The sequence below is a fragment of the Hyaena hyaena genome, unplaced genomic scaffold, assembly GCF_003009895.1.
Source record: "Hyaena hyaena isolate Hyena2069 unplaced genomic scaffold, ASM300989v1 scaffold_104, whole genome shotgun sequence".
Taxonomy (NCBI): Eukaryota; Metazoa; Chordata; class Mammalia; order Carnivora; family Hyaenidae; genus Hyaena; species Hyaena hyaena.
Window position 1 is genome coordinate 2,891,106 of NW_024080736.1, and position 23,988 is coordinate 2,915,093.

Here is a 23,988-nt window from a genome sequence, read left to right on the forward strand (position 1 = left end):
CGCGCGGTTCCGGAGGCTGCGTCCCGCTCCCCGCTGCGCGCAGGCGCGGACAGTCCGCACGCATTCTACGTAACGGATGGCGGAGGGTACGTGAAGAGTGGCTCAGCGTGACTGAGCTACATGGTACGGCTGTGTCCTAGAGGGATCCAGGGCGGTAAAATCGCGGTGACCGCACAGGTGGCGGCCGGGCCGAGAAACGGCGGCAGGGAACAGGCTGGGCCAGGTTTTAGCCGCCGGTACAGGTAGGAAACGGGCCATGACGCGTTAGTCGGTGGGGCCGGGCCAGGCCGAGCGGTGACTTTAAGTTGCGTGGCCTACCCCAGTCCCAATTCCCACCCAACCCCCCTGTCAGGCTCAGGGTGACATGGATCGCTCCTTCTCACCTCTCCTGGCCTTAAAAACAGAACACAAACTTTGTCCACAGCAAAGCCCATTTTCTCCCGGTCTTCGGGGTTGGGTGATTTTAACGGTTTTTGAGAACTTCCCCGCAGAGCTGTAGGCAGATGCCAACTAGAAGGGCAAAGTTACAGGAAGCTTAAAGTGTGCAGCAGGAAGAATGAAGTATGGCCGTTGAGATGAATTGATTCTCCATGGAAAAACCCCCGTGGCTTAACAGAAGCAACAACCTCTGTGGCCATTTCTAACATAAAAGTGTTTTTATCGAACGGGTGTAAGAATACAGGGGAATGTCTACATGTTTCCAGAAGTCTCATAGTCTGGCAGTTGTCAGAAAGGCCTAATCTGAAATGACAACAAGGAATGGTTTCCTCACTTATTCCTCTTTGGTTTTTGAGTCCAGATCCAGTTACGGAGAGACTACCGGGTGAGTTAGCAGGAGATACACCAGACTTGTTAGTGCTTGTGTTCCCTGCCCCCAAGACTCTCAGGACTGGGTGGCTTGGCAGGGAGTTGTGCTTTTGAGAAATGAAATGACAGGTGCAGCCGAGAAACTTCTCAGAGGGAAGGCCAAGGTATAAGTGGCTTGGATAATTTTAACCTAAATAACCTTGAAGGAGCCTTGTTACAGTGCTGAGTTTTCTTTAAATGTTTCTGTGGTGTGAACATTCTAAGTGGAAGTTCATTTGGAAATGATCAGACTTTTTGGCAGTTAAGCAAGTTGACTGTGCTAATATTAATCTTTATTTGCTTTCATTTGAAAAAGTATACAGCTGGGAACTGAAAAGGGAAGCACTAAAAGTTAAGGTTTAACCTTTTTGAGGTTGGTGTTGGTGTTGAGACGGCAACAATGTTCTTCCATAAAATGACCCTTGGTGGTAACCCTGAAGATCAGATATTGGAAAGATATGCTTATTAGCCTGTCCTTTATGGCATTTCTCAAATCATTTGTGCCTTTCAAATTTTATGAACTTTGTTCAGTTCTGAGTATGTTGCTTGAGCAGCCATGGATTGCAAGGTATTAGGCAATAACCTTTGATACTGAACTGATTCCTTTAAGAATTTACAGTGTTGGGGCGCCTGGGTGGCTCAGTTGCAGGAGCACACGACTCTCAATCTCAGGGTTGTGAATTCAAGCCCCATGTCGGGCGTGGAGCCTACTTTAAAAAAAAAAAAGTTTACAGTGTTGTAAATATGAGATATAGAATATTCACTGTCCCAAAGCACCTTGAAAGAGTAGTGCATAGGGACATCTGGGTGGCTCAGTCAGTTAAGCATCTAACTTCCGCTCAGGTGATGATCTCGCAGTCTGGAGCCTGCTTCGGATTCTGTGTCTCCCTCTCTCTGTCTGCTCCTCCCCTGCTCACACTCTGTCTCTTTTTCAAAAATAAACAAACATTAAAAAAAAAAAAGAGTTTTGCATGCTCCCTTTTGCCACCATTCACCCTGTTAGTACTAAACTCCGTGCATTCTAATTTTCATCCTAACCACTTCCCTGCAGTTGCCAATAATGATTTCATTGTTAGCATGTAGAAATTTCTGGTCCATATCTTACTTGAACTTTCTGCAGCAATTGAAACTGAGCTGTTTCCTTCTTAGAAATATGCTTCTCCTTTTGACTTCTATGGTACCTCTTTGACCAGAGTTTCTTCTTTTTCTCTACTCATTCTTTCTTGGTTTCCAATTCCAGTTCTTAGCTGTAATGATATGTTACAAAAGTTTTGGTGCTTTTAAAAAAATTTTTTTTAGCGGCGCCTGGGTGGCTCAGTCGGTTAAGCGTCCAACTTTGGCTCAGGTCATGATCTCACGGTTCATGGGTTCGAGCCCCGCATCGGGCTCTGTGCTGACAGCTAGGTCAGAGCCTGAAGCCTGTTTCGGATTCTGTGTCTCCCTCTCTCTCTGACCCTCCCCTGTTCATGCTGTCTCTCTCTCTCTCAGAAATAAATAAAACATTAAGAAAACCTTTTTTTAATGTTCATTTATTTTGGAAGAGAGTGAGCGAGGGAGTGAGAGAGAGCATGCATGTGCAAGCACAAGTCGGGGAGGGGCAGAGAGAGTCGGGGAGGGGCAGAGAGAGATGGGGAGACAGAATCTGAAGCAGGCTTCAGGCTCTGAGCTGTCAGCAGGGCTCAAACCCATGAACAATGAGATCATGACCTGAGCTGAAGTCGAATGCTTAACTGAGCCACCCAGTAGCCCTGGTGCCTTTTTTTTTTTAACCTAATTCTTAATACTCCCTGGTGATCTCCTCCATTCCTGCACCATCTCTGTTTCCATCTTAGACTTGTATCCTGAACTCCTGACTTCTGTTTCAAACTACTTCCTTTCCTCCCTCTATAAAATAAGTCATATTTTTTGTAGGGATTTTGTGAAAATCGAGAGATAAATGTTAATCATCTAACATACTACCTAAAACACTCCAAACTTTTTAACAGGTACTAAATTTAATTTATTGTCTTCCCCCTTCCTCTTTATTCTTTATCTCAAGGATGACTTTGTCCAGCTATGAATCAAGCCAAAACTTGGAATCACCCAAGTCTTCCTTTCCCACATTCCCTCTATGCTGTCACTTTATACTGACACGTATAATTCTTGTATCTGTCAAATCTGTTTTCCTGTTCATTCCCAATGCCCATTCAATCCTGTTGTATTTCTTATCTATCTATCTCAGCCACTTTGACTTTTCCTACCTCAGCGACCTTTCCTACCTCAGGTGCCCTGTTCCACTTCTCCCTGTGTATGAGCTGTCAGGGTTAACTTGCAAATCTGATAGTGCCACTCTCCTACCTATATCCTTTAGTTGATTTTATTTATCCAGACTTCTTACTGTGGTATTTAAATAAGGATCATCATGATCTGGCTCCTGCTGGCCTTTCTAGCCTAATTTCTCTCACTTGGGTCTACAAACCCAGTACTCCATCTTACCAGACTTCTAAAATACATTATTTCAGGACTCTGTGATATAGCTATTCATAGTCTGCAGCACCTCTTCTTTTGTGCAGGAACCATGCTTTTATTTTTTAAGAGAATTTTTTATTACAAAAGCACATCATAGGAAAAAAAGAAAAAGTAAAGGCAAAATGCCCGTTATCTTACATACAAAATAATTCCTTATATATAGATGTATGTCCTTCTAAACCTTTTTGTTTTTGTGTATTTGGTTCTCAAACAACATGGGTTCTTAATTCATTTATAATGATTTTTTTTTGTTTACTTATTTATTTTTTTTGAAAGAGAGTATATGAGCAGGAGAGGGGCAGAGAGAGAGGAAGACAGAGGAATCTTAAGCGGGCTCTGCACCATCAGCACGGAGCCCAATGCAAGGCTCATAACCTGAGCAGAAATCAAGAGCCAGATGCTTAACAGACTGAGCCACCCAGGTGCTCCATTTGTAGTGATTTTTAATGAATGAAAAGTAAATTTGTTTTTTGTATCCATAGTTTAACCCAAGAGTTGCAAATTTTTTACTGTCATAAATAATACTGCAACACATATCCTTGAAGCTAAAGCATCATGCAGATTTATGATTATTCAGGAATCATGTTTTACTTCTTTTGCCATAGTTATCTGATGTGGTAATATGTTCAGTAAGGGTACATTTGATTAGATATGGTAGGATCATCTTATGAAAAGCAGTGAAAGCCAGAGTTTATAATATCCTGTAGGAATTTGTTAGCCTTTGATGGTTATTGAATTCTTAGGTGACAGAAGTTGTATTTTAGGAAGATGATACAGTTTTTTGGTAAGAGAAGTAGGGAGTGAATTGAGATGGGGCGACCATTTAGGATAATACTGTGATTGTTCAGCAGGTGATGATAACTTGGATTCTCATGGTAGCTTTGGGAACCAAAGAAGGAAACACCAGGATTTTATGTCTGATGAGATATCAAAAGGAAAAGAAAGTGAGAAATTAGATATCTTGCTCTTTTCAACAAGATTGGGAAAATGGGATTGATATTAATAGAGAAATTCAGGTACCTGTTGATTTTGAGATGATTGTCGGTCAGTAATCAGTAGCCTGCAGCCTGAAAGATGCTGTTTTTGTATAGCCTATGAAGAATTTTTTTTCACATTTTATGTTTATTTATTTATTTCTAGGAGAGAGAGAGAGAGAGACAGCGTGAGCAGGGGAGGGTCAGAGAGAGAGGGAGTCACAGACTGAAACAGGCTCCAGGCTCAGAGCTGGCAGTCAGCACAGAGCCTGATGCGGGGCTCGAACCCATGAACCGCGAGATCATGACCTAAGCGAAAGTCGGACGCTTAACCAACTAAGCCACCCAGGCGCCCCTTTTTTCACATTTTTAAAGGGTTGTTTTCAAAAGGAATATGCAATGGAGACGACTATGTTGTCCACAGAGCCTAAAATGTTTATTATTTGACCCTGTATAGAAAAGGTCTGTAGGACGTGAAAATGGACATGTCTGTTAGAAAATCGGTGCTATAGGGCTAGACTTTAGATGAGAGATGAGGACTGGAAGTACAACCTAAATAGATTTGATGGTTTAAATCTAACTACTCTTCAAATTCTAGGTCAGATGTTCTCGCTTTTTTTGGTAAAGCCTCACCTGTTTGATGATTTCATTGTCCTCTATGTTTTCATATCATTTGGCACATTTTTGTCACAGAACTGATTTCATTATATTTGTTGGTTCAGAAACTCATTTAGGTGGTGGAACATCTAATGTTCTTTTCAGAAAGCTGTGAAATACTGATGAATTTAATTTTATCTGTTTAATTACTACTTTAAATGATATAAAAGTCACAGTCACTGGCCTATATTTGAGAAGCCGCTTGAGGAAGCGGTTCATCTGGTGGGGATTCTGGAGACATACCTGGGATCAACTCATAGCTATATTCCACTTGGTAGTTGTGTTACTTGGTGTCTCTGCCTCATTTTACTTGTCTGTGAAATGGGAATGTTAATATGCTACTTTCCTCAAAGGGTTGTTATGAGGATTAAATTAGTTGCTTTTTGTAAAGCCTTTAGGACAGGGCCTAGTATTTGTGTATCTTCAGCATTTGCTTTGATGATTGATGTTCAGATATCCACATACAAAGTCAATCTAAGGATGAATAGCTTTTCTATCCATGCATTACTGCTAACGGATCAATAGTTGCATCTTGTTCTTATTTCATTATACCACTTCCCAGTTCCTATATAAAGCTTTTTATAGGCCCTCAAGAAAAGGAAAAAAACTTACTGAATACCCAGTGTTAATGTAAACCAACCTAAAGAAGTTAAATGACTTGTCCAAGTGACACAGTCCAGACTAGTACCCAGACCTCTTGACCCTCCTCACCATCACTCTTTATATAACACTATTCAAATGAATAGTATTACATTTTTTAAAAGCAGGAAAGAGTCATAGATGTATTTTTTATTATGAAAGTTGGTATGTGCAGATTGGCTGTACATTAAGGTTTTTTTTTGTTTTTTTAACTCCATTTTAAGGTGCAATGAAAGCCTTCCTTGCTTTCTGTGTTGTCCTTTTGGTGCTCGGGAGGGTCTCTGAAGCCAAATTTGATGATTTTGAGGATGAGGAAGACATAGTGGAATATGATGATAATGACTTTGCTGAATTTGAAGATGTCACAGAAGATTCTATTACTGAATCTCCTCAACGGGTGATAACTACTGAAGATGATGAAGATGAGACCACTGTGGAGTTGGAAGGGCAGGATGAAAATCAAGAAGGAGATTTTGAAGATGCAGATACCCAGGTAGGGTTCTTTTTCTTGATTTCTTAGGAAAGTGGAAGGAAAGGAAAATTTGTAACTGGCACTTTCTCTAGACATTAAAAGTAACACCCAGCGGTGCCTGGATGGCTCAGTCAATTAAGTGTCCAACTTCAGCTCAGGTCATGATCTTGCGGTCTGTGAGTTTGAGCCCTGTGCTGACAGCTCAGAGCCTGGAGCCTGCTTTGGATTCCGTATCTCCCTCTCTCTCTCCCCATCCCACTCCCACTCTGTCTCTCTCTCTCTCTCTCAATAATAAATAAATGTTTAAAAAATTAAAATTAAAAAAAGTAACACCCACATCTAGGGAGACCGTTATTCTCTGGTATCTTGTTTTTTGTTAAGTAGAGCTCTTCTAAATGTTTTTGGTAGGTTCCCACCTTTTACATTGATGGAAGAATGGATGGTATTTTTCTCCTCTATGGAGAGCCTGGCTGGAAGTGGTAAAGAACACTATGTGGGGGTGGGAATTGTATCAGAGTTTCAATGCATGGAGAGTTGTCATTTGTTATAAACATGGAATATCTTTGTTCTGTGCTGCTGCCTACATGCTCTGTTTTCCTCTACAAATACTGCCTATAAAAATGAGATGCAATTGCTAGCCATATCTGTAGGGGGTAACAGATTGTGCCTCATTTTTGTAGGAGGGAGATACAGAGAGTGAGCCATATGATGACGAAGAATTTGAAGGTTATGAAGACAAACCAGACACTTCTTCTAGCAAAAATAAAGACCCAATAACAATTGTTGATGTAGGTATACAGGATTCTGAATTCCAAACTAACCAACAGAATTATCTGGTTGTCATTAATCCCAGAAATATAATTAGTGACGTGTAGCCGGTGTTGATGTAAGGGTGGGAGCTATGAAAGAGTTTGACATCAGTTCTTCTGATAAAGCCACACCTAGAGAAGCAACCCTATGTTTTTATTCTAGTCCTTCTAGTTTTATTTATCAAGGAATGATGAGACTAGAAACTGGATTTATTTGGGGTGGGATTCAGAATAAAGTTTAATACAAAGGGCTTTTCAGCTTTTCTTTCTGTTTGATTGTCCTCACATTTCCTTAAAAGAATCTTTTTGAGGGTGACCTAGAAAACCAAAATGGGCATATTTTTCAAAGTACAACCATAGTCAATGACAGTTATTTGAATTATCCACTTATGGGTGGATTATTATTATGGGTTTTCTTATTCTCCTTTATCCCATGAGTCGGATGGAGTTAGCCTTAGCTAACATTAAATGGAACGATTGTTCATCTTTAGGTTCCTGCACACCTCCAGAACAGTTGGGAGAGTTATTATCTAGAAATTTTGATGGTAACTGGTCTGCTCGCCTACATCATGAATTACATCATCGGGAAGAATAAAAACAGCCGCCTTGCCCAAGCCTGGTTTAATACTCATAGAGAACTTTTGGAGAGCAACTTTACCTTAGTAGGTAAGTTAGGCCAATAGAAATCCAGCTGCATGCTTGAACACCACCTGGTAAGAACTATTTATTCCCCTCATTATAAGCATCTAAGTGCTTTCATGGACTGCTGAAGAGGATGCTTTTCTCTCTCTCTCTCAAGGATCCCATTTTTATTAGGTTGCATGTACTGAATTAATTACATTTATGAAGTAATTTTCTAATTTTTCATTAATCAGTTATTGCTAAACAATTTCTTATTAGCTGAGATAATCAGTTTTATTAAAGCAAGTTGATAGAAGTCTGTCTGAAAGCAAGGAATTTTGACATTTTAGGTAGCTTGATAAATGCTTTCAGTTCATCTTTTAGAAATTTGAAATCCTTTAGAATTCCCTCAAGTTCTGGGAACTTTAGTTTTGGATCGCTGAAAAGGTACACACTAAAGTACCGGATAGGAACCCTCGGACTTGTGGACTTGTGTGGTCTAGCGAGTAAAGTGGACTCAACCCATCTTCACCTCAGTTTGACCTTTTATGCTTTGTTTCCTTTCAGTAAGCAAGTGAGTATCCATCTGCTCAGCTCTTTAGCAGAGTGCTTACTTGTTATGCTAGGTCCTTTGCATACACTGTTTCTTTTTTTTTTTTTTTTTTAATTTTTTTAATGTTTTATTTATTTCTAGGAGAGAGAGAGACAGTGTGAGCAGGGGAGGGTCAGAGAGAGAGGGAGTCACAGACTGAAACAGGCTCCAGGCTCTGAGCTGGCAGTCAGCACAGAGCCAGACGCGGGGCCCGAACCCACGAACCGCGAGATCATGACCTAAGCGAAAGTCAGACGCTTAACCGACTAAGCCACCCAGGCGCCCCTGCATACACTGTTTCTTATTTAATCTTTGTGACAACACTTATTTGGAAATAGTTTCTATTTTCTAGAGGAACTAAAGTCCAGAAATGTTACAATTTATCTAAGCTAGTAAGTTGCAACCATGATACTATAACCTAGTCTACCTACCTTCAAAGTTGGCGTTCTCTCCACTGTACCATAGTATTTCAGAGACTTTTTAACTTGGAAATTAGGAAAAAAAATAAACAGCCTTTAATGCCTTCCACTTCACCTCATGTGTATTCATTTGGTGACTCAGTCTGCTTTACCTTGTGAGGTTGAGCAATTTCTTTTGGATTAAATGAAGGGAGGAAATGATTCGAATTTGAGCTCTTTCTAGATCTAAAATATAACTCTTAATACCAATGTCACCATGTTGCTGTTGGAAGAGCAAACTTGGTTAAAGTTAATCCATAGGACACCCAAGAAGGAGTGGTGAGTCATTTGTATTAATGGTATTTTTTATTTACCAGATAGGAATTTCTTTTTTAACTTTTGACAGAGGCATTTAAATTGACTTTGCTCCATTTTGTGTTACTTTTGAAGCATTTATATTCCAAGCAGATCATCATTAACAAGTAATACTTGAGTCCATACTTTTTTTTAAAGATTTTTTTTTTTAAGTTTATTTGTTTTGAAGGAGAGAGAGCAAGCAGGAAAGGGATAGAGAGAGGAGGCGAGAGAATCCTAAGCAGACTCCATGCTTTTAGCACAGAGTCTGTGAGATCATGACCTGAGTCGAAACTGAGAGTTAGATGCTTATGGACTGAGCCACTCAGGTGCCCCTTTAAGATTATATTTTTAAGTAATCTCTGCACCCAACATGGGGCTCAAACTCACAACCCCGAGATCAAGAGCTGCATGCTCAACTGACTGGGCCAGCCAGGCACCCCTGGAGTCTATAGTTTTTCTTGGAGACAGTAAAGAGTATTAAAAGGAATGATGCCCATCTACTGTAATGCATGTCCAAAGGAGAGTTCTATAAGATAGCAAAGTATTACTTCACTAAAGGTATGGTCATTTGGGGGTCAGAATGGAGGGAGATGTGGTGATTAGGCCCCAACATTTTCAGTGAATCACATTAAATGGGTTATCCCCAGGGGATGATGGAACTAACAAAGAAGCCACAAGCACAGGAAAGCTGAACCAGGAGAATGAACATATCTACAACCTATGGTGTTCTGGTCGAGTGTGCTGTGAAGGGATGCTTATCCAGCTGAGGGTAAGTACAGAATTTCTGATACAATGTATATCTTCCTTTAGTTTTTCTCCAGTATGATTCCAAATCCAAATTCGGTGTCTCATCTTTTCTTTTTTGACTAAATTAGATCCGAAAGTCATCTTTCTACTAACTGGTAAATGTAGAATATATTCGATAAAATATGCGACTCCCCTTTCTTTCAGGGTCTTTTCTTTATAGTAATAAAAGTTGCAACTATTCCCTTGTTTTCTCAGTTCCTCAAGAGACAAGACTTACTGAATGTCCTGGCCCGGATGATGAGACCAGTGAGTGATCAAGTGGTATGTATTCTTGCTGGTTTTCTATGTACAGATCGAATTCTTAACTTCTTAGAGTCTATTCCATTCCTTGCCTGGATTCTGTCTGAATTGCAGGCATTTGTGTCCCTTGCCAAAAATGGACGTTCTGTTTTGACAGATTATCTTCTGCTTAGTGTGCCAACTATGGGGAGCGGGGAACATGTGCTTTTTGTAGGGAAGGAGATAAATAATACTGTATCCCTAGGTAGGTTTGCTGAGTCAGCCTGGATGATGGGGGAAAACAGGTGTCACAGATAGTTTACTTTCATGTCTTACTCTGTGCCTTTTGTATGCTTTTAACTTGATAGTAAGGTAGGTTTCTTAAATATTTTTTGCTTCAAATAATATGTCTTTGGCTGAATGAGCTTAAGTCATTATCTGGGGACCTTATTTCGTATACCTTCTTCCCCTTTATTTAAATCAACATGTTGGGGGCACCTGAGTGGCTTAGTCAGTTAAGTGTCTGACTTTGGCTCAGGTCATGATCTCACAGTCTGTGGGTTCAAGCCCCGCGTCGGGCTCTGCTGACAGCTCAGAGCCTGGAGCCTGCTTCAGATTCTGTGTCTCCCTGTCTCTTCTCTGCCCCTCCCCTGCTCAGAGTGAGAAAATAAGAAAATATTTGTCTCTGTCGCTCAAAATAAAGACTAAAAAAAAATTTAAATCAACATGTTTGTCTGTAAATTGTGTGCTTTGTCAGAAATGCCACATTCCCTCCTCTCCCTTCATTCATTCAACAAATAAGTGCTGCCTCCCACTGCTACAAGAAACCAAAGTATTTTAAAAAACATAGTCTCTTTCACATAAACTAGTAGAACAAGCGATGTCTGCATATATGTCAAAGTACAAAGTAGTATTTGGTTAACAATTGCTGTATAAGTAATATAATTAGGTACTTTGAAATGCCATTGGATTGGGGTGCCTAGCTGGCTCAGTCTGTGGAGTGTATGACTCTTGATATTGGGGTTGTGAGTTCAAGTCCCACAGCAGGCACAGAGCTCCCTGGGGGGGAGGGGGAGGGGAGGGGAGAGTCATTGGATTGAAACTCACTGTTATTTTAAAGGTCTTATTTTTAGTAGCAAATCTATCCTTTATTCATTTTAATTTTTCAAATATGGCCACTGATGGTTTAATCTACTTATTTTTAGAGGCTCATCAGTTAAGAGTCCTATCATTCTCTCTCCTACTAGTTGCTATCTGATTAGGTAGAAAGGAGGAAATCTTGCTGCATCTTCAGCTATCTCTTGGTGGAAATTCTTCTTTAGAGTGTTGTTTAAATCCTTTTCAGTTCTTTCCTGAGGTAGATTTAATCTCTTTTCCCTGAGCCAGCAATCATTTTATCTCATTTTTTTCTGCAAAGATAAACAGCCTCAACAAACATGATTCTTTATTTTTTGGCCCTTTTCCTGGGTTTTGTTCAAGGTAGTGTTTTGTGTAATTTTTGCTCAACGATGGAAAAGCAGAAAGTCTTTTCTTTTATAAGTGCCATCTTGCCAGGTCTTTGCTATATTTCCCTACTTTAACACTTCTCTTTGACATACTAATAATTTTTGACCCAGACATTTTAAGATATGATTAATATGACAAATAGTGTCATGTTTTATCGTACCAGACTCTTAAGGCTTTTTACTTTATCTCCCTAGTCCAATGCAGTTTATTAAACACTTTTTACGTATCTCTGTGGTATTTTCCAACATTAACAACCAATTCTCTAATTGTCCAGATACCAGCTGTATGTCCAGCAATTCAGTTCTATTCACTTCCGATACTGTATACTTGGAGTTAGTGCTAGATTCCACAAGTTAAAAGTCTCAGTCCCTTAAGACTACTCACACTTCAGATGTCAGTTGCAAGTCCCAGGTCACTGTACTGACTACCTGGCTATAAATCAAGAATTCTTGGCTCACTTGGTAGAGCATGGGACTCTTGATCTTTGGGTTGTGAGTTCTAGCCCCATGGACGGGTGTGGAGATAACTTAAAAATGAAATCTTAGGGGCGCCTGGGTGGCTCAGTCGGTTAAGTGACCAACTTGGGCTCAGGTCATGATCTGGCAGTCTGTGAATTCGAGCCCCATGTCAGGCTCTGTGCTGACAGCTCAGAGCCTGGAGCCTGTTTTGAATTCTGTGTCTCCCTCTCTCTCTGCCCCTCCCCTGTTCACGATCTCTCTCTCTCTCTCTCTCTCTCAAAAAAAAAAAAAAAAAAGAAAAGAAAAAAAACGTTAAACATTAAAAAAATTTTTTCAAAAAAAAAATGTTCCCATGGCCCTCCTTTCAGGTTCAGTAACTTGCTAGAATGGCTCATGGAACTCAGGAAAACATTTTAGTTACATTCACTGGCTTATTATGACAGATACAGTTTAGGAATAGCTACATGGAAGGCAGGCATCAGGCAAGGTTTGGGGTTAAGGGTGGTGTGCAGAGCTTCCAGAGGTTCTTTGGTTGCACTGCCCTCCCAGCAAATCTAAATGTTCATCAACCTGAAGTTCTAAAGCATGGGGTCCTCTTCTCAAGGTCATTAGGTAGTTGGCAGAAGTCAGGTCTCCATGGTTGTAAGTCCCCAGTTTCTTACTGTTGCCAACTGGAAACCATTCAGCTCCTAGAGACCATTCTGCAGTCTTTGGCACATGGTTCCCCCCATACGCCTTTTCCCACTTCAACTCTTTTCTTCAACTAGGGACCAGTCCCTTTTGAGTTGAGAGCTCAATTGATTAGGTCATTCTAGGATAAAGTCCCTTTTGACTAACTCAGTCATCTAATCAGCAGCCTTCTGCCACATGACACAACATAATCATGGGAATGATATCCATCATTTTCACAGGTTCCTCCCATTCCAGGGGAGGATGTACACACCAGGGGGTGGGAATCTTGGGGGCTATCATAGAAAACTAACAGGTGAGTTTTGTTACTGTTTTTAAAGCAAATAAAAGTAACCATGAACGATGAAGACATGGATACCTATGTATTTGCTGTTGGCACTCGGAAAGCCTTGGTGCGACTCCAGAAAGAGATGCAGGATCTGGTATGTTGTTCCAACTCAAATACATGTAAAATTGTCCCTCTTTATTACATAGACATCAATTTTAGGGCATAGAGTATTTAATCATATCACTTGAATTGTTAAGCACCACTTTGAAATTGGTCAGAACACATTGTCTTGAGAAAAAAAAGTTTGTGCATAATAAAATGTCATGTCTTACCTTCAATAACTTCTTCCTCTAGAGTGAGTTCTGTAGTGACAAACCTAAGTCTGGAGCAAAGTACGGACTGCCAGACTCCTTGGCCATCCTGTCAGAGATGGGAGAAGTCACAGAGGGAATGATGGATACAAAGGTAAATGCAGTAGAAGACATAACATTTGCAGACCTCAGCATTTACAGTGCACAAGTTCTTCATGTTATGACAATGCTCTATTTCCCCCACAAACATTAAAATACGTTCTTTAAGCAATAGATTAATTTGTCAAAAAAGGTAGCTTGATGAGTCAAGTAAATCTTCTCTTTAAACCAAGAGCAAATTATTCCTAGGATTGCTAATGGCTTTCAGGTTTTTTTGTAAAAGGACTACAACATTAATCCTTGTTACCATGGCATTTAGTCCATTTTTTTCTACTGATTGTGGAATGGTAGTAGCACCATCTTAGTATCAGGATAGCTTAAAGACGGTTCTCATGTAAGTTCAAGTTGATGTGCTTATGAAGACTCCCCTGAAATTATTTTAGATTTTATCTTCATGCTTTCATTCTTGTTTAGAACATTATTTTGAGACATATTTTCAGCTGCTCAATAAAAAAAAATTTGATCATCGGTATGACCAAAGAAATACTATTTTCACCGTAGAGAGATCTCTTATCTTATTTAAATTTCATTTTTTAAAAGCTTTAACCTTAATGCCATTTTGGAAAAGTAAAGAGGATTAAATAGTGAATATCTTTAAGGAAAAAAGGGAAATGCATCAAACCGTACATAAAAAATTTTTTTCTTTATTTCAGATGGTTCACTTTCTTACTCACTATGCTGACAAGATTGAATCTGTTCATTTTTCAGACCAGTTCTCTGGTCCAAAAATTATGCAAGAGTACGTATGAGATAAAAATATTGAGATTAACTGTCCCTGCTAGCTTTCTGTGTTGAAACACCCACAAGGTGCTTCTGCAGTATTTCTTGCCAAATGAATGAGGGAATTTGATGACATCCTAAGTTTTCCTTTGCTTGGACTGCATGTGTCATGAAGGTAACTGAAAACCTATGGGAGACAAATAAGCCTGCCAGTTTGCAGTGTGCCACTAAATGTATGCTCCAGGTACTCAGTGAGGTGTATGAGAATCTTACAGAATGGCAAACACTAAGAAAATGTAATTGCTAATTTTGTGCTATATTGTCAGATGCAGTCAATGTGGTAAGAGTTTCTGGCTTTAGAGTAATACTGTTTGAATGTTCATATTCAGGGCCCAAGTGTGTTTAAACTCACTTCCTATCTCAGGAGCACATACTTAATTTAAGTTTACCCTTGGTGTAGAATTGGTTCTGACCTAAATTTTTGGTTAAGGTTCTCTCTCATAAGCTGTGGAGTTGGGTTAAAAGCCAATCTGGATTTTAGTTGCATGTCAGAATTATTCAGTTCCTTATGCCTCTGGATAGTGTTGCATCATCCTAGCCTTGCTCAACTCAGTAACAACACTGTGGGCAAAGTATCATGTTGTGACATTCATGGAGGCTTTTATGTGTAGGGGGAAGAGAGGAGGGTTGATAGTCAAAGATTACAAAGAAATCTTTGGTGAGTAGGAACTAAATTATATATGCTATAGTAGATCATTTCTAAATTTATATCTAAATTTATTCTGAACCCTGACTCAAAAATAAGATGCTTCATTATAGGAAGATAGGAGTTGGAAGTAAAACAAAAATCCATCAAAATAAGTAAAAATATTCTTTAAAATGCAGGCCTCATACTTAAATACAGGCTCATTTCTGGCTCCCCAGGTGAGAGGACTATATCCTGCCTGGGGAGCATCACTGGAACTCCCAGGTATACAATAAAGATCACTTGGGAATGTATCCATTAGATAGATGAGTGGACCAGGGGACCTGTAAAGCTCCTGCAGGCTTTGAGATTATATTTACCTTTGGGAGCTAAGCCAAATACTGTGCTGATTATTTGTAGGTATCTGATCATCTAAGTGAATTGGGTGACTTATGTCTTCCTTATGTTCTTTCTAAATAGCCTTTCTTTTGTGACAGGGAAGGTCAGCCTTTAAAGCTACCTGACACTAAGAGGACACTATTGTTTACATTTAACGGTAAGTGTTCTGTGGTCTTGCCTGAGTACTTCCATTTTCTGTGAGACAATCTTAAGGAGAGTATTGATCCCTCATAAATGATAGCCATTAAAACTTATCTTAAAACTAACTCCATGCCTGCTTATTGGTTTTTGGGTGTTTTCAATAAGAGATCCTTTTATTTATTTTAATTTGTTTTTTATCTGTTGCATTTTAGCTGCCTAAGACACTATGAGAAAGGAGTCTGTTAATATTAAAAAACAAAAACAAAAAACAGAGTTGGGTGACCTAGAAGTATTAATTCTGCCATTAACTCAATAGGAAAATGGCTTTGTTTTCCAGTGCCTGGCTCAGGTAACACTTACCCAAAGGATATGGAGGCTTTGCTACCCCTGATGAACATGGTGATTTATTCTATTGATAAAGCCAAAAAGTTCCGACTCAACAGAGAAGTAAGACCTACAGCCTTTATTATAAGTTGGCACCTTTTATTGTTTTTCCCCCAGGGGAGTCAGTGAGCAATGATTTCAGTGATTATATCTTTGCTAGTTTGCTAGTTGACTTCAAAATGCTAAATGGGAATAGTTTTATTAAAAAAAAATACTAAGGGGCTTCTAGGTGGCTCAGTGAGTTGAGTGTCTGACTCTTGATCTCAGCTCAGACCATGATCTTGTGCTTTGTGGGATTGTGCTCCGAGTTGAGCTCTGCATTGACAGCTCCAAATCTCTCTGCCTCTCTCACTCTCTCTCTCAAAATAAATCAACTTAAAAAAAAAGTAAAAGAATACTAAAGGGGACTTGGTACTGTTGGTTTGAAATGGATTTCTTATGAAACACTTTGTTTCTTGGGGAAAAGGGCAAACAAAAAGCAGATAAAAACAGAGCTCGAGTAGAAGAAAACTTCCTGAAGCTAACACATGTGCAAAGACAGGAAGCCGCACAGTCTCGACGTGAGGAAAAGAAAAGAGCAGAGAAGGAGCGAATCATGAATGAGGAAGATCCTGAGAAACAGCGCAGGCTGGAGGTAAGACAGACTTCTTCTCCCTGCTTAGTGGTAAAACTAGGATTTATAAGGACACCTATTGTGCCATATTAACTGTTAAGGTAATTCGGTGTAGGAATGTAGAGAGACATAAAGGTTTAGCATTTTCTCAGTATTTGGCATGTTATTAGTTACTAGATAGCACTATAAAGGAGAATAAATTATTCTTTTTCAAACCATGTTAGATTGAATCTGTGATCCTGGAGAATGATATAAATGGTTCTTTCCCCAGCACAATCCCATTTTGAAAGCTCCACTGTGATCTTTCAAGCCAAACACCTAACTGAAGTAGAAAGAAATTAGGAGTTTTAGTATAAGCCAGCACATGGAAAAAGAACAGCAAATGAAATCTAAAACCAGAAGAAGACAGGAAATAATAAAGATTAGAGCAGAAATCAATGCTATTGAAACCAAAAAAAAAAAAAAAACAGAACAGATAGATCAATGAAACCAGAAGCTGGTTCTTTGAAAGAATTAACAAAATTGGTAAATCCCTAGCTAGTTTGATCAAAAAGAAAAAGGAAAGGACCCAAATAAATCAAGAATGAAAGAAAAGAAATCATACAACAGAGCAGAAATACAAACAATAATAAGAGAATATTATGAGCAATTATATGCCAATAAAATGGGCAATCTGGAAGAAATGGACAAATCCCTAGAAACATAAACTACCAAAACTAAAATAGGAAGAAATAGAAAATTTGAACAGACCCATAACCAGTAAAGAAATCGAATTAGTCATCCAAAATCTCCCAAAAAACAAGAGTCCAGCGCCAGATGGCTTTCCAGGGGCATTCTACGAAGCATTTAAAAAAGAGTTAACACCTATTTTCTTGAAGCTGTTCCAAAAAATAAAAATGGAAGGAAAACTTCCAAACTTTCTATGAAGCCAGCATTACCTTGATTCCAAAACCAGACAAAGAACCCCACTAAAAACAAGAACTATAGACCAGTTTCCCTGATGAACATGGATGTAAAAATCCTCAACAAGATATTAGCCAACCAGATCCAATAATATGTTAAAAAAATTACTCACTACGACCAAATGGGAATTATACCTGGGATGCAGGGCTGCTTCAGTATACGCAAAATAATCGATGTGATTCTTCACATCAATAAAAGAAAGGACAAGAACCACATGATCGTCTCGATAGATGCAGAGAAAGCATTTGGCAAAATACAGCATCCTTTCTTGATAGAAACCCTCAAGAAAGTAGGGATAAAATGATCATATCTTAAGATCATAAAAGCTATATATAAAAGACTCAACACTAATATCCTCAATGGGGAAAAACTGAAAGCTTTCCCTCTAAGGTCAGGAACTAGAAGGGATGTCCACTCTCACCACTGTTATTCAACATAGTATAGGAAGTCTTATCCTCAGCAATCAGACAACACAGAGAAATAAAAGGCATCAGGTTAGCCAGGAGGAGGTCAAACTTTCACTCTTTGCAGATGACCTGATATTCTATATGGAAAACCCAAAATATTCCACCAAAAGACTGCTAGAACTGATCCATGAATTCAGCAAAGTTGCAAGATATAAAATCAATACACAGAAATCAACTGCATTCCTATACACCAATAATGAAGCAACAAAAAGAGAAATCAAGTAATGATCCCATTTACAATTATACCAAAAACCATAAAATACCTAGGAATAAATCTAACCAGAGATGAAAAATGTATACAACAAAAACTATAGAAAGCTTATGAAAGAAATTGACGAAGACACAAAAAAAGGGAAAAATATTCTGCTCCTGGATAGGAAGAACAAATATTGTTAAAATGTCAACACCCAAAGCAATCTATGTATTCAATGCAATACCTATCAAAATAACACTAGCATCCTTCAGAGAGCTAAAACAAACAATCCTAAAATTTGTATGGAACCAGAAAAGACCCCAAATAGCCAAAGCGATCTTGAAAAAGAAAACCAAAGCTGGAGGCATCACAGTCCTGGACTTCAAGATGTATTACAAAGCCGTAATCATCAAGACAGTATGGTACTGGCACAAAAACAGACACTCAGATCAATGGAACAGAATAGAGAACCCAGAAATGGACCCACAAACATATGACCAACTAATCTTTGACAAAGCAGGCAATAATACCCAATAAAATAAAGACAGTCTCTTCAGCAAGTGGTGCTGGGAAAACTGGACAGTGACATGCAGAAAAATGAACTTGGACCACTTTCTTACACCATACACAAAAATAAACTCAAAATGGATGAAAGACCTAAACGTAAGACAGGAAGCCATCAAAATCCTCAAGGAGAAAGCAGGCAAAAACCTCTGACCTTGGCCGCAGCAACTTCTTATTCAACACGCCTCCAGAGGTAAGGGAAACAAAAGCAAAAATGAACTATTGGGACCTCATCAAAATAAGCTGCATTGCAAAGGAAACAAATCAGCAAAACTAAAAGGCAACCAATGGAATGGGAGAAGATATTTGCCAATGACATATTAGATAAAGGAATAGTATCCAAAATCTGTAAAGAACTTATCAAACCCAACACCCCAAAAATAAATAATCCAGTGAAGAAATGGGCAAAAGACATAGACACTTCTCCAAAGACGACGTCCAGATGGCCAATGACACATGAAAAAATGCTCAACACCATCCATCGTCAGGGAAATACAAATCAAAACCACAATGAGGTAACACCTCACACCTGTCAGAATGGCTAACATTAACAACTCAGGCAACAGCAGATGTTGGGGAGGGTGTGGAGAAAGGATCTCTTTTGCACTGCTGGTGGGAATGCAAACTGGTGCAGCCATTCTGGAAAACAGTATGGAGGTTCCTAAAAAAATTAAAAATAGAACTACCCTATGACCCAGCAATTGCACTACTAGGTATTTATCCAAGGGATACAGGTGTGCTCATTCAAAGGGGCACATGCACCCCAATGTTTATAACAGCACTATCAACAAAGCCAAAGTATGGATAAAGCCCATATGTCCATTGATGGAGGAATGGATAAAGAAGATCAGGTGTACATACACACACACACCAGACTATTACTCGGCAACCAAAAAGAATGAAATCTTTCCATTTGCAACTATGTGGATGGAACTAGAGGATATTATGCTAAGTGAAATTAGTCAGAGAAAGACAAATATCATGACTTCACTCATAGGAGGATCTTAAGGTACAAAACAGATGAACGTAAGTGAAGGGAAGCAAAAATAATATAAAAACAGAGGGGAACGAAACATAAGAGACTCTTAAATATGGAGAACATAGAGAGGGTTACTAGAGGGATTGGGGGCATGGGCTAAATGAGTAAGGGGCATTAAGGAATCTACTCCTGAAGTCATTGTTGCACTATATGCTAACTAACTTCGATGTAAATTTAAAAAAATAGAAACATAGGAAAAAAGGTAGTGTTAAAGAGGATGTGAAAAAAAAAAACAGGAGCCAGCACAAGTGCCCTATGGTCCAAATACATCTTTTTTGTTGTTGTTGTTGTTGTTGTTGTTGTTGTTGTTTTTAATTTACATCCAAGTTAGCATATAGTGCAACAATGATTTCAGGAGTAGATTCCTTAATGCCTCTTATCCATTTAGCTCCTCCTCCCTCCCACAACAAATACATCTTGTTTTATAAAATTTTTAATTTGATTATAGAATTAGAAAATTTTAGTATTTTTGTTTGTATTTTGTTTTCTATTTTGTACATAACCAGAATCTCATGGTGTGTTATGTTTTAAACATCAGCACATTCTCACATTTTTGTGAAATAAGATGCTGTAGTCCAGCTCTAAATTTTAAACCTTGTAAACGCTGGACAAAAAAAAAAAAAGAGAGAAGAGAATAAAGTTCTGGGAGATGTGAATTCCAATGAGAATAATCTCAAAAACTGAAGAAAACCCTTAGAAGTGGAGGAGACCTGCTGCCAAGAAACAGTGAAGCTGCCGTGCGGTGCTGTGGTTGCAGCGCCGTCATCAATGCTACAGTGTCCAGGATGCCACAGGCCTCCTTCCATTTTATCCTTTCCACCATTTTGTCATTTGATTTTGTTTTCCTATAAAAGCAGTGTTAATGGGACACCTGGGTAGTTCAGTTTGTTAAGTGTCCGATTCTTGATACCAGCTCAAGTCATGCTTTTGTGGTCATGAGATGGAACCCCATATCGGGCTCTGCATTCACAGCACAGAGCCTGCTTGGGATTCTCTCACTCACTCTCTCTCAAAATAAATAAACATTAAAAATGAAAGCAGTGTTAACAATGATGGTTCCGTTTTTTGGGGTACTTATACAATAATAGCACAGCTGTAGATGGTTAACATTCAAGCTTCCACTGCTGTACTGGTAAATAGTTTTTTCTTATCTAGCGTTGGAACCTAACACAGTCAACAGTTCCCAAACCACCAATTTACAAATCACCCTTTGTTTTTTGTTTTGTTTTTTAAATTTTTTTTATGTTTTTATTTATTTCTGAGAGACAGGCAGTGTGAGCAGGGGAGGGTCAGAGAGAGAGAGAGAGACACAGAATCTGAAGCAGGTTCCAGGCTCTGAGCTAGCTGTCAGCATAGAGCGTGACGCGGGGCTCGAACCCATGAGCTGTGAGATCATGACCTGAGCCGAAGTTGGACGCCCAACCGACTGAGCCACCCAGGCGTCCCATACAAATCACCCTTTGAAACATAATTTGTTTTACTATCAATAACTGTACATACTGCATGCTTCTGTTTTCCCTATTCCACATCTTCTCAATCCATTACCAGTAGGGGAGTATATTTCTCAGGACATTTCTACCCCAAACCTCTAAAAAAAAATGTTTGAGATTACATCTGAAATCATCTTTAATCAGATGTGACCCCTAGTAACCAACAGTGAAGAGGCCTTGATTTGGCCTCTAAGGTTTCCCTCCATACAGGTAATAATAACCAATGATTTTTACCACTAAAATAATGTTTGGAGCTTCTTTTTCTCTTCTACATAACCTCCTAATTCCTGAATAAAAATTTGATAAAAATTCACACTGAATTTTTAAAAATAAAAATTCACACTAAATAAACATTACACACTGAAATACTGTGCTCTGGTTTAACATCTATGCTAATAAGAGATGCACAATTAATAACCTGAACGAACAAGATCTTAAGATTTTCTGAACTGCAGTACAAATCCTTGGCAGATACACAACAGTGTTATGATAAAAGTTAGGTTGGTGTTTCCCTAGTACGGGAAAAATCAGAATAACAGGCTGCCTAAATGTAGTGTTTAATTTCTTTCTAATTTGAGATTTGAGTTACCTTCATTTCAAGCTAATTTCCATTAACCAACATAGATATAAGGAATTTTTATAACTATATTTTCAAATGTTATTTATGGGACAAGCCTACGTTTTTAAATAATAATATAGTCAGTATTTTAGTTTTGATTTTTTGTGTGTGCTTAGAACTTTGGATTCCCCCCTTTTTTTTTATTTTCTAGGAAGCTGCCTTGAGGCGTGAGCAAAAGAAATTAGAGAAGAAGCAAATGAAAATGAAACAAATCAAAGTGAAAGCCATGTAAAGTCATCCTAGAGATCTGAGTGCTGATGCCACCTGTAAGCTCTGAATTCACAGAAAACATAAAAAAATACCAGTCCCTTTCTCATCTTAAAGTCCAAACACTCCCAAGCAACTAAGAAATCCTTATTTCATCACCTGTTCTGTTTTTGGAGTTTTACAGAGGTTATATAGATGCAAGGGAAGGACTCTGTTTCTGTAATTCTCTTCCAGATAACCAAATTACTTTGATTACTTTATAAAAGGAATATATGAGATCTATGTAGTTTTAAAATATTTTTAAAATTATAACACAAATCATCACTGCTTTTAGTGCTTTGATGTTTGAAGAAATATCATGAAGTTTATAGACATATAATTAGATTGTTGCTTTTTGTTTAATCTGGGTAGTTGCAAAGGCTATGAAGACTGACTCTAAACCAAGATTCCACAAATAACTACTGGAACTGCACAATAAACATTGCCTGGTGTTTTCTTCTGTGTGTACATTAACCTTGTAAAAAAGTAAAATTTAGAACACTATATGTGGTAGTGCAATTTCAGGGACTCAAAACATAATGTAGCTCAATGTATGTTTTGTAGGTGGGAGGTGCTGATGACAGTGTTATATCTATAGGATTTAGGATACTTACATGTACATGGTAGTACAGGAGCACAGTTTTTTCCTTACCTGATACCACGAGCTAATGACAATGTGAATGCTGTATTTAAGTGGGTGTATGATTTCCTTGAGTAACAAATGCATGAAAATTAACTGCCTCACCTAGATCAGATCAGTGGTCTATGTGAAGTTACACGTTTTTCCTTCTTGGTTGTTGCAAACTATTGGATGTTCATAGAGAAGCTCTATTCTCTGTGTTATGGCTGTGTCCCTTTGCTTCTCCTGCGTTTATTTCTTCCACAGTTGAGGCTGGGTATATTCTGTCAAAGAAATAGCCATGAATATGCATAATACACTTTTAAAAATGAGCTTTCCTAAACTATTGAGAGTTCTTTCTGCCTCTTGAGGAAGGAACTCTTGGAGGAGAGGCCCATCTATCTGCACGAGCATTTAGCTTGTTCAGATTTCTGCATTTTATAAATGCTTCCTACTAAGAAAGCATTTTTTAAGTCACTGCTTGTACCAGGTAATTTTTGCTGGGGATGGGAAAAGGTTGGGTTTTTTGGTGGGAGAGGGGTGGGTGGATATTTTTTTGTTGATGCTTTATGTGCAGGTGTGTTCTTAGGCAATAACAAGTTGCTGTGAAAACAGTATGTGCTGCTGCCTTCTTAACTGCATGGAAACTTTCCACATGGGTTTTTCTCTAAGTTAATGCAGAAATGTGTAAACTGGGAGATGCAAATGTAATATTTTTTTTAACAGTTCATGAAATTAAGTTATTAAAATAACAAATAACATAAGATTTAATTACTTTAATGCTATATAATTCTAGAATTAGCCTTGTTTTACAAAGTTTAAAATAGGTTTTAGAAATCAAAGTTGATATGCTTAGCTATCTTTTGATTAATAAAAGCTTTCTTAAAGTCCCACACATTTGGACCATGGCAGCTAATTTTGTAATTTTAGCATTCATATGAACTACCTATGGACATACATTAAACTAATTGACAAAAATCTCAGAGTGCTGTCTTTACTTTTCTGGGGTTGCGCTACAAGAGCATAAGCCCACAGGAATGTTCTTTCTGTTCCACAGAAGTCAGCACTAAAATGCTTTTCCTTCAAAAGAGTTGGCCGTGATAATAATCCCTTAGTTACCAGTTACTTTTAGAATGTTTTCTATGTTTAGAGCCATATATATTATTAATAGGCTCTTCCTCAAAGTCCCCCTCTTTAGTTAAGACACCATTATCTCCCTCTCCTACAAATGAGAGAATATTGTTGACTGTCACACATTGGAAACCACTAAATCCTCCTTTTCTTCATTGCCTGATCACTTGGAAAAACAGGCATGGCCTAGAATATAAAGACCTGGCTTTAGTGCCAGCAAAATCCATACTAAGCCCTTGACTTTGGGCAAGTCACTAACCTCTTTGAGTCCTTGTTCTATTCTTCCTACAGAGTAAGGACAGTAATTATTTTCTTCCCTACCCCCAAAGGTAGGTCAACACCAAGATAGAACGTGTCAAATTCTCTTCTAAACTACAGCACTTTAAAAATGTAAGGTATCCTCGAGGACTGTTCTCCAAGTGGT

The 23,988-nt window shown here is 38.6% G+C and overlaps 1 protein-coding gene across 3 annotated transcripts; it reads left to right on the plus strand.

Annotated features, from left to right (window-relative positions):
- The first annotated feature begins 49 nt into the window (after window positions 1-49).
- CCDC47 (coiled-coil domain containing 47) lies at window positions 50-23,411 on the plus strand. 3 transcript variants are annotated; one of them, XM_039235972.1, is made up of 14 exons: window positions 52-242; window positions 800-971; window positions 5,849-6,117; window positions 6,777-6,884; window positions 7,397-7,571; window positions 9,521-9,642; window positions 9,876-9,941; window positions 12,874-12,975; window positions 13,176-13,286; window positions 13,945-14,030; window positions 15,194-15,252; window positions 15,574-15,683; window positions 16,087-16,254; window positions 21,720-23,411. In XM_039235972.1, the coding sequence occupies exons 3-14, from the start codon at window positions 5,854-5,856 to the stop codon at window positions 21,798-21,800; spliced, it is 1,452 nt and encodes a 483-aa protein (XP_039091903.1). In that variant the 5' UTR covers window positions 52-242; window positions 800-971; window positions 5,849-5,853; the 3' UTR covers window positions 21,801-23,411. The 3 variants fall into 3 exon arrangements, with proteins under 3 accessions (XP_039091904.1, XP_039091903.1, XP_039091901.1); XM_039235973.1 differs by lacking the exon at window positions 800-971 and having other exon boundaries at window positions 50-123; XM_039235970.1 differs by lacking the exon at window positions 800-971.
- Window positions 23,412-23,988: the final 577 nt, after the last annotated feature.